The 12,245-nt window shown below is 41.0% G+C and overlaps 1 protein-coding gene across 1 annotated transcript in view; it reads left to right on the forward strand.

The window, feature by feature from the left end:
- Nucleotides 1-6,087: 6,087 nt before the first annotated feature.
- The window catches only part of IPO8 (importin 8), a 37,821-nt gene continuing 31,663 nt past the window's right edge, over nt 6,088-12,245 (forward strand). Inside the window, exons 1-4 of the mRNA XM_042837823.1 lie at nt 6,088-6,169; nt 8,068-8,224; nt 10,353-10,511; nt 11,400-11,556. Coding sequence (XP_042693757.1) covers nt 8,088-8,224; nt 10,353-10,511; nt 11,400-11,556 — 453 coding nt within the window. The 5' untranslated portion in view covers nt 6,088-6,169; nt 8,068-8,087. The remainder of the gene's footprint in view (nt 6,170-8,067; nt 8,225-10,352; nt 10,512-11,399; nt 11,557-12,245) is intronic.

Raw genomic sequence — 12,245 nt, forward strand, 5'->3', positions numbered from 1 at the left:
GGGGGGTCGGGGCGCCCCCTCCTCCGCACTCCGGCCCTCCCCTGCGCCGCGCGGGCGGGGGGCGGCGGGGCGCGGGCGGGAGCGGCGCGGGGCGGTGGTTGGGGCCGCGGCTGCCGGACTGCGAGCGGGGGCCCTGCCAGCGTCCCGCCCGCGTCCCTCGCCCTGACGGACCCACTTAGCCCCGCTCAGCGGCGCTAAATTAAACTTTGGTTAGTTATGGCAACGTCCCGCGTTCGGTGCGACGGCGCCGTGCGTGGCGTCGGAGGGCTGGCCGCGGCTCTTCGCTCGGGCGTCAGCGGTGCTGCTAGCCGAGTGCTGCGGTACAAAGCCCGATCCGGCCTATTAAAGAGCTCTGGGTCGCGGCCGTGCGGTAGATGCCACGCCGTGAGGGCGGGTTGTCAGGTTGCTGCTGTATCCTCGAGGCTGCCCTTCCGGTTCGGTTCGCTATTTGGGCAGCGGAAAGCTCCTTTCGAGCAGGGTACAGCTAATCCCTGCCGGCGAGGGCTCACAGCAAACGGATGGATTAAGTGCAGGGCACTGAGAATGCTTCTGGAGAGATGGATAACGTGCGGAACTTATCTCCTGTTCGTTTGGCTTGGTTACTTCAACAATGCCTGCACTGCCATTGCTGTCAGTGCTGTAGAGCTCAGGGAAAGTTAGAATGAGTTCTGAGATTGTGGCCTTTAACTTTTCATTTCAAATGGTGGGTAATGCAATTCTCACAAAATTCCTAGGTTCCAGCTTCAAGATTGTAAGTGCATTTGTCAAGAACAGGTTGAAGTACAGAATTTTATTTGAAACAAAATCACAGAATATCCTGAGTTGGAAGGGACCCACAAGGACAACTGAGCCCAACCTCTGGCTCCACACAACACCACTCAAAACCAAACCCTTTGCCTGGGAGTGGTGTCCAAATACCCCTTGACCTCCGGCACTCAAGGCCATGCCCGCTGCCCTGGGCAGCCCGTTCCACGCCCACCACCCTGTGCTGCAGACCCTGTCCCTGACCCCCAGCTGCCCTCCCCTGACAGCTCCATGCCGTTCCCTCAGGCCCTGTCGCTGTCACACAGAGCAGAGCTCAGCGCTGCCCCTCCACTCCCTGTGAGGAGCTGCAGCCACCATCAGGCCTCCTCTCAGCTCCTCTGCTCTGCGCTGAGCAAACCCAGGGCTCTTAGCTGCTCCTCACACACCTTGCCCTCCAGACTCTTACCCACCTTCATAGCCTCCCTGTGGACACTCATAATTTTATGTTCTTTCTGTGCTGCCATGCCCCACATCACACCTGGTGCTTGAGGTAAGGCACATAGTGCAGAGCAGAGCAGGATGGTGGCAATGCCATGCTGACAGATTTCTCTCTTCTCTTGTAAAGAAGTAACCTGGAAGTGAAGATGTGCCTATTGCTGTGTAGGCTTCCCATCATTAAACAAAGTATGATGTATGTGAGTGATAGAACACACTGATGCAGCACTGGGTCTGTTACAAACCTTTGAAACAAAAGTGTTCTTGAATAATTTGCTAACACAGGCCTTTGACATCTTGAAGCCTTTCAGTGCTTTTGAAGCAAGACTTCAAAGCTACATGTCAGACTTCCACACATGTAATGTCAGCGTTGACATGGTGCTGTGAGCTGCATGAGCTGGCATCCAGATGCTGCTCCAGCTTTTATCTTGCTCTAGCAAAGAAACCAGTCGAGCAGCAGAACCAGAAATGCTCCATCATGGAACGATTGGAGAGGTAATACAGTGCTTGTTCTAAGAGAATGGGGGTCACCTTCACTTCTGTGCAACAGCTGTAGTGTTGCTGCTCCTGATAAGCACTAGAGGATACTGGGGTGAAACATCCCCTGTGTTGTCCTGTCTGTAGCATGCAGTGCTTTCAAGCTTGAATCCAGGCAGTGACTGGTGCTTCATACAGACCTAGAACAACTCCGGCAATATTATTCCTTTTTGTATGCACTTGGTGCTTGTACTGACACAGAGTCCTTTAGCAACAACCTCACAGTGGCCCTACTCCATCTTCTGCTTGCCGTGTACAATATGTGGGATGGAGTTAAAGTTGATGAAAACTTGTGAATCTGTAAGGAGTCGCAAGATGTCTGAAAATGTTTCTTTCTGTTTTTTAAGTTCTTGCATCTGAGTAAAGAGGGAGAAAAATCAGTGCTGTTGCTTTCTGCCTTCTGGATTATCATCTAATTGCTTTCGGAAATGGAATCAATACTCCATTTAAAGTTACTATTTCTTTTTCTTGCCCTTATTATCTTTATTGGAAGGCTGTTTGTCAACTCTTTTCCTCCAGCAGCTAGAGACAAATGTCAGTTTCCATCCTAAATTAATTTATGGTCCATTTAGATCAATCCATACCAATCTTACTTCTTAACTAGAATAGGCTTCTTCGTACCCACTTTGATGTATTGTTAGAGGCTGATCTCCACCAGGTTGTTTTCCTGGCCTCAAGCAGTATTTCCTTTGCATTATCATAAAACTGAATTTTTGAAATTTAATAGCAAGAGAGGACGGCTCTTCTCCGCATTTATCTTTGAAGTAATCTTTCTTGTGCAATCTGGTCATCTGTGCAGCATGTCAGAACATCTCATGTTCAATGCCATTTATGCCTTGTTTTATATATCCTAAAGCTAAAATTATCTTCTTCATGTTCAGCACTTACGTTATCTCATATCATATAATAAAGCAGAGTCCTGTTATCCTGTTCCTCACTAACGAGCCACAAGCTTTTAGGAGAAATTCCTGCTTTAATGTACTTCCATTACTTTGTCCTATTACTCCATTCCATTTTTGTTGCAGCAGTTCCAAAGGTAATTCAGTTCTTTGTAGGCTATTTCTGATCGTTCTCCTCTGCTACCTCTGAGTCATGAACGAACTTCATTTCCAGCAGTGACCTGTACACAAATATAAGTGTGGCAGTTGTCTAAAATGTGGTTCTTGATAAACTGGAGCAGGGATTGCCAGTCAGGTCAGTAATCTCCATCTTGTAACTGCTGTTATTTCCCCGTTAGGCTTCTCTTAAGTGTACACATTTCTCCATCTCCCTCCTTTTCTTTCATTTTTCCCTGTTTTTCTTCAGTTCTATTGCACTGTGATTGGCCTGTGCTTTGGAATCACGTTTGTCAGTCATGCTGTTTTCTTAGAACAGTTGATTTCCATACCAGAGAAAGATGCTCAGTTTCCACATACCCTCTTTTTCATAATGCCCTTCTATGATATCCGTGGTATTTATTATCCTTTCTAGGTCTGTCTCATGGACCTAATGGATTTTTGGTGGTTTCTGTTTTTTGATAGTTAAATACTGCTTTCGTGTACCAGTTCTTGGAATGCTGTGGAATATTATTGTCTGGATATGTGAGCACACACAATCACCTCCAACTTACTCCCTTTTGGATAGGATTACCAATACAGTTCTTAAACCTTCATCTTCACTGGCTCAACCTGCTGCAATACAATTCTTTGTGACAAAAGGACAGCACGAATGAATTTGCAGGAATACAAGTGCTTGTTTACATATTGAGGAGTTGCAGAATTTGGCTTTGTCAGGAACTCAGAAGCAGTGCTGGGAGGAGAGAAAGAAATGTGAGAATGTCAGTTGGCTGCCATAGCGTGCAGAGATCTTAGGGCCATTGTGAACACAGCATTGAGCACCTCAGTCAAGGGAGGAATCTTGGATATTTGTAGTGAAGACTGATTTGATGAGGAAGTTGGCTTGCATGAAGTTCTATGGGAAGCAGGGTCTGTTTGACACTGGATGAATTTGGTAGCAGAGGAAGGCAGGTGGGGTAGGGGTTCTTATACGTGTGCATTTTCATCTCCCAAAATGATGCCTGTGCTTGTAGTCAAGGAAAGAAGGAAGTATCTTTTGAAGTTCTAGTTTGTTTTAACAACCTGTACATGACTGCCAGTATAAAAATGAGAGAAAATACTATTAGCTATGGCAAAAGTATGCCCAATGTGATGAATACTGATGGGGGTTCTAAGTAATGCATTTGAAATGCATCACAAACAAAACCAGAACTCAGTAAACCAGATAGCTGAGCATTCAAATCAAATGTGTGGAAGCCTTAAAATAATTTTTGCAAGCAGTTTATTGCATGGATATGCAAAGATGAGCATGTCTTCTACCTGTTCATCTTTGCAAATGAAGATGCAGTAGCTTGATTTTACAGCTGGAAGGACAAAAGGCCTTTTGGAAATGCCCTACTTGCGTGCAGAGGTGCAGAGAAAGGCGTGCTGTTCACCACTGTGCATCTTGCTGTTGTGGCCTACCTAAGGCATTCTGTGCTCACCCAGCAGAAGAGGAAATGGCCTCATCTCTTCCCTGTACTGAGCTCGCACCTGATACCTCTCCCTCTGCTCAAAGAACACCTGTGGATTCACCTGCTGTCTTCAATTGCCTTCTGTATGATTTCTAGAGCCTGGGAGGGAGTGGGTCTGTCCCAAGATCTTAGTGAGCACGACAACAAACCAGTGAGAATGTGCTGGTGTAGGAGAAATACTGCTGTGTGCAGCTTTTTGGAAGTCCTCTGTTCCAAATGTTGCAAGCAGCGCGTGGTTTTCCTGACTGAGTTTGCTGCAGCATCAGTGAGCAGTGTTTGAATTGGGTGTAAGAGGGGCTGGGCTGTTTTACCTCAGAGGGGGCCAGCGCTGGGCCCCGCTGGGTGGTGGCTGCCAGCCAACACAAGGCTGGTCTTGGGGCTGCAGTGCACCTGTTATGAAAGGTTTGGGAACTTGGGGTGCTTCAGCCAGGCGGCCCTGAAAGGTGGTGTTTCAGTGCGTTCATAGATATGTGGGGCTCCTGGCCTGCATGGTACTGCTTTTTCTTTACCCTGGGTGTTGCTTATGGATAATTAAAGTGTACAGGGATGGGAGAGTATGGTTTGCCTTTGCTGCTTTTATCTGAGATCTTGGGCTGCTCTGCAAACATCAAATGAGTCTCTGAACTCAGAGTGGGTTAGAACTGTGCTGTCATTACCATGAGAGTAATGAGGGTCAGAAAGTTAGGAGATGTAGCAAAATTGTTGAAAGACAGAGTTGTGCTGCTGCTGTTACTCTTAAGTATCATGAAAGCTGTGTAATTTTACCTCATTATGGAAATGTTCGATCAAGGAATCGGGGACATGAACTGCAGAACACATCCCTTTGTGTAACAGCTTTTGAATGAGGCTAAGTCTGTGGGAGGAGGTGGCATACGTGTACTTAAAGCCCAGCTCTGGAAGTAACCACAGGACTGCCAGACATACTCTGGCAATACAAGGTGAAACAAAGAGAGCTTCTGTCATCTAGCCCCCAAGAAGTGTCACTCTGAACATCAAACACATAGTGATTTGATCATCCAAGTGATGAAAGATCTGACCTGCTGTTAACTACTGATGTTTCCAAGGCTTAGCACTAGCTGCACCATGCTGAGTCAACAGTTCTTCACATCGAAGGACCCCTGGTGAATGGCAGCAGTATAATGCTATCAGGTTTTCACATCTTTTAAACCTAGCATGCTTTGCTCAGAAGTTCAGTGAGCATTATTTTCTCTTTGAAATTCTTCAGCTGCATGGCTGATGTAGCGTTCACTAAGTTCCCAGGAAAGCTGTGGGGTTTGAAATATTATCTGTCTGCACTTGGTTTTAATTAAAAATGATAATTCCTTTTTTTTTTTTTTTTTCTTTTTCTAACCCAGTTTTTATTTTTCTCTTATGGTGCACTATACATCTAGTCCATTAAAATATTGCTGAAAAATACGTGGCTTGTTTGACTTATGAGGCTAAGTTAAATAATTCAAGGACAGATCTGTACTGAGTCTCATTATACATCTCAGAATTATTTAAATATTCATTATCACAAGTCTCAGTTAGAGAGCCAAGTCACATTACTTATTCCTCTGCTGTGTTGCTATACGCTCAGCTTTTACAAGTAATTATTTAGAATGCTGCTGATTTGGGTAAATCCATGTGCTAAAACCTTTCATACTTCATCAGGAAAGTCAAAGAACTCCACAAAATCCCCTGCCTCTATTTCTTATTCAGCTTATGATAATACAGTCTTCTTTAAGCAATGATTTGCTAACTGTGTTTTATATATATTTCAGTCCTATAAAATCATCAATTTTGCTCCAAGTCTACTGCAAATCATAGTATCAGATCAAGTTGAGTTTCCAGTGCGTCAAGCAGGTAAGATGAAATCCTTGTTTCATTTTCCTTCAGTAAAAATTTGGTCTGTTAGTAATTTCAGCAGAATATTGAGCTGCTGGAATGTAATCAAGTCCATGTTTGCTCTGAACATGGAAATGGAAAGAGTAGAAACTTCTCTATCTGTGCTGCTTTTTTTCTTACATCCCTGTGTTTATAGTGATCCCTACTGGATTACTGCAAAAGTGATATAAAAACAGAATGATTTCTGCTTGTTCTGAAGATATTCAAGCAAAAAAAATATATATATATATAAAAATAAAAATAAAAATAAAAAGTGGATCTCATTTGAGTAATTTTCCTCTATTAGAGTCCTTTTTCCTGAAAAAGTGAAATTGACTGAAAGATGAGAACATAGTTTGCAATCAAGGGTAGCCTCGTAGGCTTATTCAATAAGTATGGTGTTTGCTCACGAAAGTGAAGGAAGGTCACATTATGGTAAGTTACACATCTGTAGTCTGAGCATGTCTAGAAACATTGCCTCACTGTATGTGTGATCAGGTACAGCAGTGCAGCTGACTGCAGGTGTACATTTGTGTAAGATCAGATTCCCAGTGCTCACAGTCTGCTTTGATTAACGTTACGCAGTATTTTTTACAGATTAACAAAACATTCAACTTTTTCAAGAAATTGATGAGTCCTGTTTCGTTCTCAGCTCTCTTTCTATCCTATGGAGCAGCATTTCCCATTGAACCACTGTTGGCTGTATTTTTTTTCCCTATACAGATCCTATTAATCCCCTGAGTGCGTTGAGGCATGCTGACATGTGCTGTTTGTCATGCTGGCGTGTATATTTTCAAAGACAATCCAACTTTGAATGGCATTTTTAAACCATCCTGTGGTAAAGTCTGTTGGTTAATCTGGACTCCATAAGGTCATTTTCATAAATTAATCCTTCATTTGGGAAAAAATACCATTTTTTAACCTTTGTTGGTTTTTTTTGTTTGTTTGTTTTGTTATTTAGAGAATGGAGGTATAAAATAGAAAAACACATTTAAATTAAATCTGTATATCACCAGATTTCCCTAAGTTTTTGTAAACAGCCAAGAATCTGTGTAACATTAAGACCTACGGACAAAGTCAATTCAAGTCTTTGATCTTTCTGGATCTGGTTTTTTTTTTGTTTTTCTTTCTTTTTTCTTTTTTTTTTTTCTGAATATTCTGGCATTTCATAGTCAAAGAACGTTTTATCCTCTTCTTCCTATATAATGTTTTACAAACTGCATGTTTTCATAGTTGGTAATTTGTCATGACAAAAAAAGTTGGGCACAAGAATGTCTTTCTTGTACTTTAAAACCCTAGTCAGTAATCAGCCAAAGTCTTAAAGGGATAAGAGTTTATTAAGAATGTTACTTTAATGTCTTACAGTGTATTTTGTACGTTCTCTAAAGAATGCCTACAGGCATTTCAATACTGAGGCATAAATGCTGCTTATTTTCAATAGAAGATTAACTTTATTTTGCATGGTTTTTCACATGAGACAGACAGAACAATTCTGAGGGATTATGGGAAATCCTAGCAGTGAGATAAAGCTTAGGGAATTCACAACAAACATTTCTATCTGAATAGAAGGTAGGCCATGTGCCAGTTTCATACTGGGCATTTCCCCAAGCAGAGTGTCCTCTCTGTGTGTACAATGATTTGTTTACATGAGCTTTCCAAAGCTTCCCTTACAGAGCTTGATGAGTTATTTCAGATGTGAGTAAAAATGTTCTCAGCTGTTCTTAGTTCTTGCAATTGTTACAAACCCTTGCAGAGGTTTTCAGTTGTCACTTCTGTTCTTTGTTCTGCTTTTCAACTCTACTACACATTGAGCACAGCAATGTAGAGATGCTTTAGAATTAAATCTAAACTATAATTTCCACATCTCTTACACGTAGCTGCCATCTACCTGAAGAACATGGTGACGCAGTACTGGCCAGACCGTGAACCACCTCCTGGAGAAGCAGTATTTCCTTTCAACATTCATGAGAACGATCGGCAGCAGATTCGTGATAACATTGTAGAAGGAATAATTCGCTCTCCTGACTTAGTGAGGTATTCTTCTGTTTTGTAGGGGGTGTTTTTCTTGCTCAGGTTTTCAGACCTACCAGTCTAGATGTGAAAATCTCAATCTCTTGGTCAGTGTTTCTGTCAGTGCTTCTTTTGAAAATATAGTAATAATGATCAATTTTAGTGTATTCATGTGCATTTGTTTTTTTTTTTAGAAATGTGTTAACTTGGCTAAGAGCACTGTGATTTAATCCCTTATGGTGTAGTTGGAAGTGTCTTGTAATGGCAGCTGATTCAGGGCAGACAGTGATACAGAATTACCCATCCAAAAATTGCAGCTCAAAATCCATTTGTTTTTCTAGTAACTCTTACCTCAGTTACTTTCCCATTTTTTTTAATGCAATCCTAGCATTTAAATGTATATTGACATTCTTGATTGTAAGATGTTAAAAGAATAAGAAAATGCTGTTCTGTCTTTACTGGAAGAATAGTTAAGATTCACAGATTTGCTGCAATATGTGATTGTTCATGATGTTAATTAGAGTGAGGCTGATGAGAAAGGCTGTGATGTGCATCTTTGAAAAACAGATGAACATCTTCCTGGCTTTTCCTCTTCCTCTCCATTAACTCTGTTCCCAAAGATATATTCTTTGTCAGTAGTTATATCAGGAAGAGGAGTGATGGACTATAGATTAAAATCAGGATTAGGGAAAACACTTCAATTAAGAAACATGATGAAATAGAGGAATGTGTTAGGATGCTGTGGTATTGCTGTCACTGGAGATCTTTATGAGTACATTAGACAAACATCTGACAGGAGTTGTGTAGGGTATAAATGGTCCTGCACTAAGACCTTGTTTGCAGTTCAGCTTTCTGAAGCCTCTGACTTTAATGTTTAGAACCCCCACCAAAAGAACCCCTTGTCAAGGATGTCTACAGCGTAAGGAATCTTGTGTTGTTTCTGTAATAGTGTAGTAAGGGCATGTTGCTTACTGTGTCATCTCATCGTAATTACTAAGGCTGAGTTTATACTAAAGAACACGGAATAATGGAAATATGAGAAGTTTTTTGCAAACTAGTTCAGGCATCTTTTCATAATGCGGGATTCCAAATATTCTGACATAACAATGACCATCTATACCCAAAAGAACAGTTGAAACTGACCCCTAGAAAATTCACCTGGAATAGGGTGTTTCTAAATACTAAGAACTTCAGATTTGTCAGATAATAGAAATGGCAAAGAAACATTGGGACTAGTCTGATGTTGTGATATCAGTATTTTTCATTGTTTGCTCATGAGAGCAAGGGAGGAGAACAAATCAAATCAACAACAGGGACAAACTCCAAGGGCTTGAGGAGGAAGGCAAGTTTGTACAAAGCTCAAAATTTGAGAGGCTTGAGAGCTTCTGATTGAATTACTTGGTGTTTTTGGCTCCATATCTATTAGACTGCAAGGAAAGATAAATATAAAAGAAACTATTTACTACAGACTTTTATTCCTTAGCAGAGCCAAGAGCATGTACAGCTTTTTATGTATTGCCTCTAAAACTCTGTAGTCATAGTACCTCACTTCAGGCAGTTAACTGTTCTGTCTTGCCACAGAGTGGCTTCAAAGAGTTTATGGAGGGAGAGGAGCAATACAACATTTTACCTCACTCACTCTGCCATATGCTTCAGAAGTCATGAAGTGCTGTTCTGGAAGATCCCAGGAAAATCATAATTTGATGAGGAACCTCTGGCTTGGTTTATAACGCAGATCAGTTTTGTTTAATTAAAAACATACAAATTCGTGTTCTCATGGCTGATTTCAACCTTGTAAGTATGTAGAAGGACAACCATTCATTTTCAAAATACAAGGCTGGCTAATTTTGTGCAATTTATTGTTTTCAGATATTTCCTGGTGATGGTGGAGAGTGAACAGAGAAAAGTGGTTGAGCTATTCTGAAATTAGTTCCTCAAATTTAATCCTCTGGGACTTTTTTTTTTTTGTTTTGTTTTTTTCCCATCTCCCATAACTTTCAGGGTTATCAAAACATGTATAACGCTTTAATGCTTACGGTGCAATATTTACGTTGTAGCCACTAAGCCAAGATTTGAGATCTGTGTTTTAATATTAAACACCGTGCTTTGATTACTTATCTGCTACTGTGTTTCTCTTTCCCTCCTGCCACAGAGCCCAGCTGACAATGTGCCTGCGTGCTATCATTAAGCATGACTTTCCTGGCCATTGGACAGCGGTCGTTGACAAGATAGGCTACTACTTGCAGTCTCAAAACAGTGGCAGCTGGCTTGGGAGCCTTCTGTGCCTGTATCAGCTGGTGAAGACTTATGAGTAAGTTGATGTCCATCAGTAGACAAGGACGCAGTACTTTGGTTTCTCATCTGATTACCAAGAATGACATTCTTAAAAGCACTGGCAGCTTTACATGGAATTCTGATAGAGAATGAGATTTAATAATTGTCATATGCGTTCTTTCCTGCAATTAAATGAAAGCTTCATCATCTTTATATCATCAGTGTGTGTAAGCAGAGATTTCAGCAGTGAATAACATGTATGACTTTAGTGTTGGCTTTTTTTTTCTTGAGGCTTTGTCATTTTGATCTGATTTACCCTAGCTTATAACTTCTTTTGTTTGAAGATTCCCTAAATGCAGGAAATACAAATAGAAATAACTTTCTACTTTTGTGTTATAATACAGTACTGCCTGTCACGTAGTCCTATTGCATGTTGTTAACTGTACCATCCTTCTGATAGTCTAAATCTGGAAAGCATAAATTAGCAGCAGTGCAGTGAGCTCTCTCATTTAGGAAAAAAAAATATCTGGTGCTTGGAACATATGTGTAAATCACACAGAAGAAATGTAAGTGCAGAATGGTGATTCACTACTATTTGTTCAGCCACCTAGCTTGGGTTTGCATTGATATGAATGGCAGAGAAAGCCAAGTCCCTGTTGCTGTGAGCTTCTAGCTCAGTAGCAAAGAGCATTTGTATAAGATAACATTTGTGGGGTTTTTTTATTTCTCTATTTAGAGATTTCTGTGTGTTAGAGATTTAGCATGATTTATTTGAATTATCAGACGGGGACTGGAGGAGGGAGAGTCAATCAGTGAATGCTGGATTTTAGTTGCTTTAAGGTGCAGTAATTAAATTATTGGTGAATAGAAGTATGAGAGTCTCCAGTGTGTAAATCCTTGACCAACATTTTTGTTTCCTTTGCAGATACAAGAAAGCAGAGGAGCGAGATCCTCTGATAGCAGCAATGCAGATATTTTTGCCTCGTATTCAGCAGCAAATGATCCAGCTTCTGCCTGATAATTCCCATTACTCTGTGCTTCTTCAGAAACAAATTTTAAAAATCTTCTATGCTCTTGTTCAGGTTGGTGTCTGTGTACAGAAAAAACAGAACTTCTACACTGCTGAGTACAACATTCCCCTTCAGTGCACTCATGGGTGTCTTTGAGTAAAAGTACCGATTTGGATGGGAAAAGTAATGTTCAATAAATACCTTTTATAAAGATGTGATTTTTTTTATAGATTTGTCCACTTAAAAACTGATCACATAATCCCCTGTGTTACAGTTTTAATGAATCTCAGTATTTCTGCACATCCTGTCTGTTAGCTTGCTGGAGAAGTGTTTCTATATTTATAAAGTTGAACATAATCTGATATAAACATTGAGTATCTAGAATCTGCTGCTTAGCCTCTGCAAATGGCAGTAGTACATATTGCATTATAATTGCCAACAGTGCACTTCATTAGGTGGTGTTTCTCTCATTATTTTCTAAAGATTTGGGAGAAATTATTTGTTGAGGCACATGCATTTTCAGAGGTGTGTTTGGCTGTTACAAGGGTGAGTTTGATGAAGAAGTGCTTCTAAAGAATGAGAAAGAGAACAAGATCCTACATCAGGTGCAGCCTGAGAGGCCTTGCTGAAGGTTAAAAAAAAAGCTGAAATGATTTATTGTTAGATGGAAGGGTTTTAAAAAAGTTCCAAAGGTCCTATTTCATTTTGAAAACCCTTTCCTGAATATTGTCACTACTTTGGACTTTGTAGAGAAGTAAAAT

This window comes from Centrocercus urophasianus, unplaced genomic scaffold, assembly GCF_019232065.1.
Source record: "Centrocercus urophasianus isolate 14NV4802_14NV808 unplaced genomic scaffold, USGS_Curo_1.0 seq_73, whole genome shotgun sequence".
In the NCBI taxonomy this organism is placed as follows: Eukaryota; Metazoa; Chordata; class Aves; order Galliformes; family Phasianidae; genus Centrocercus; species Centrocercus urophasianus.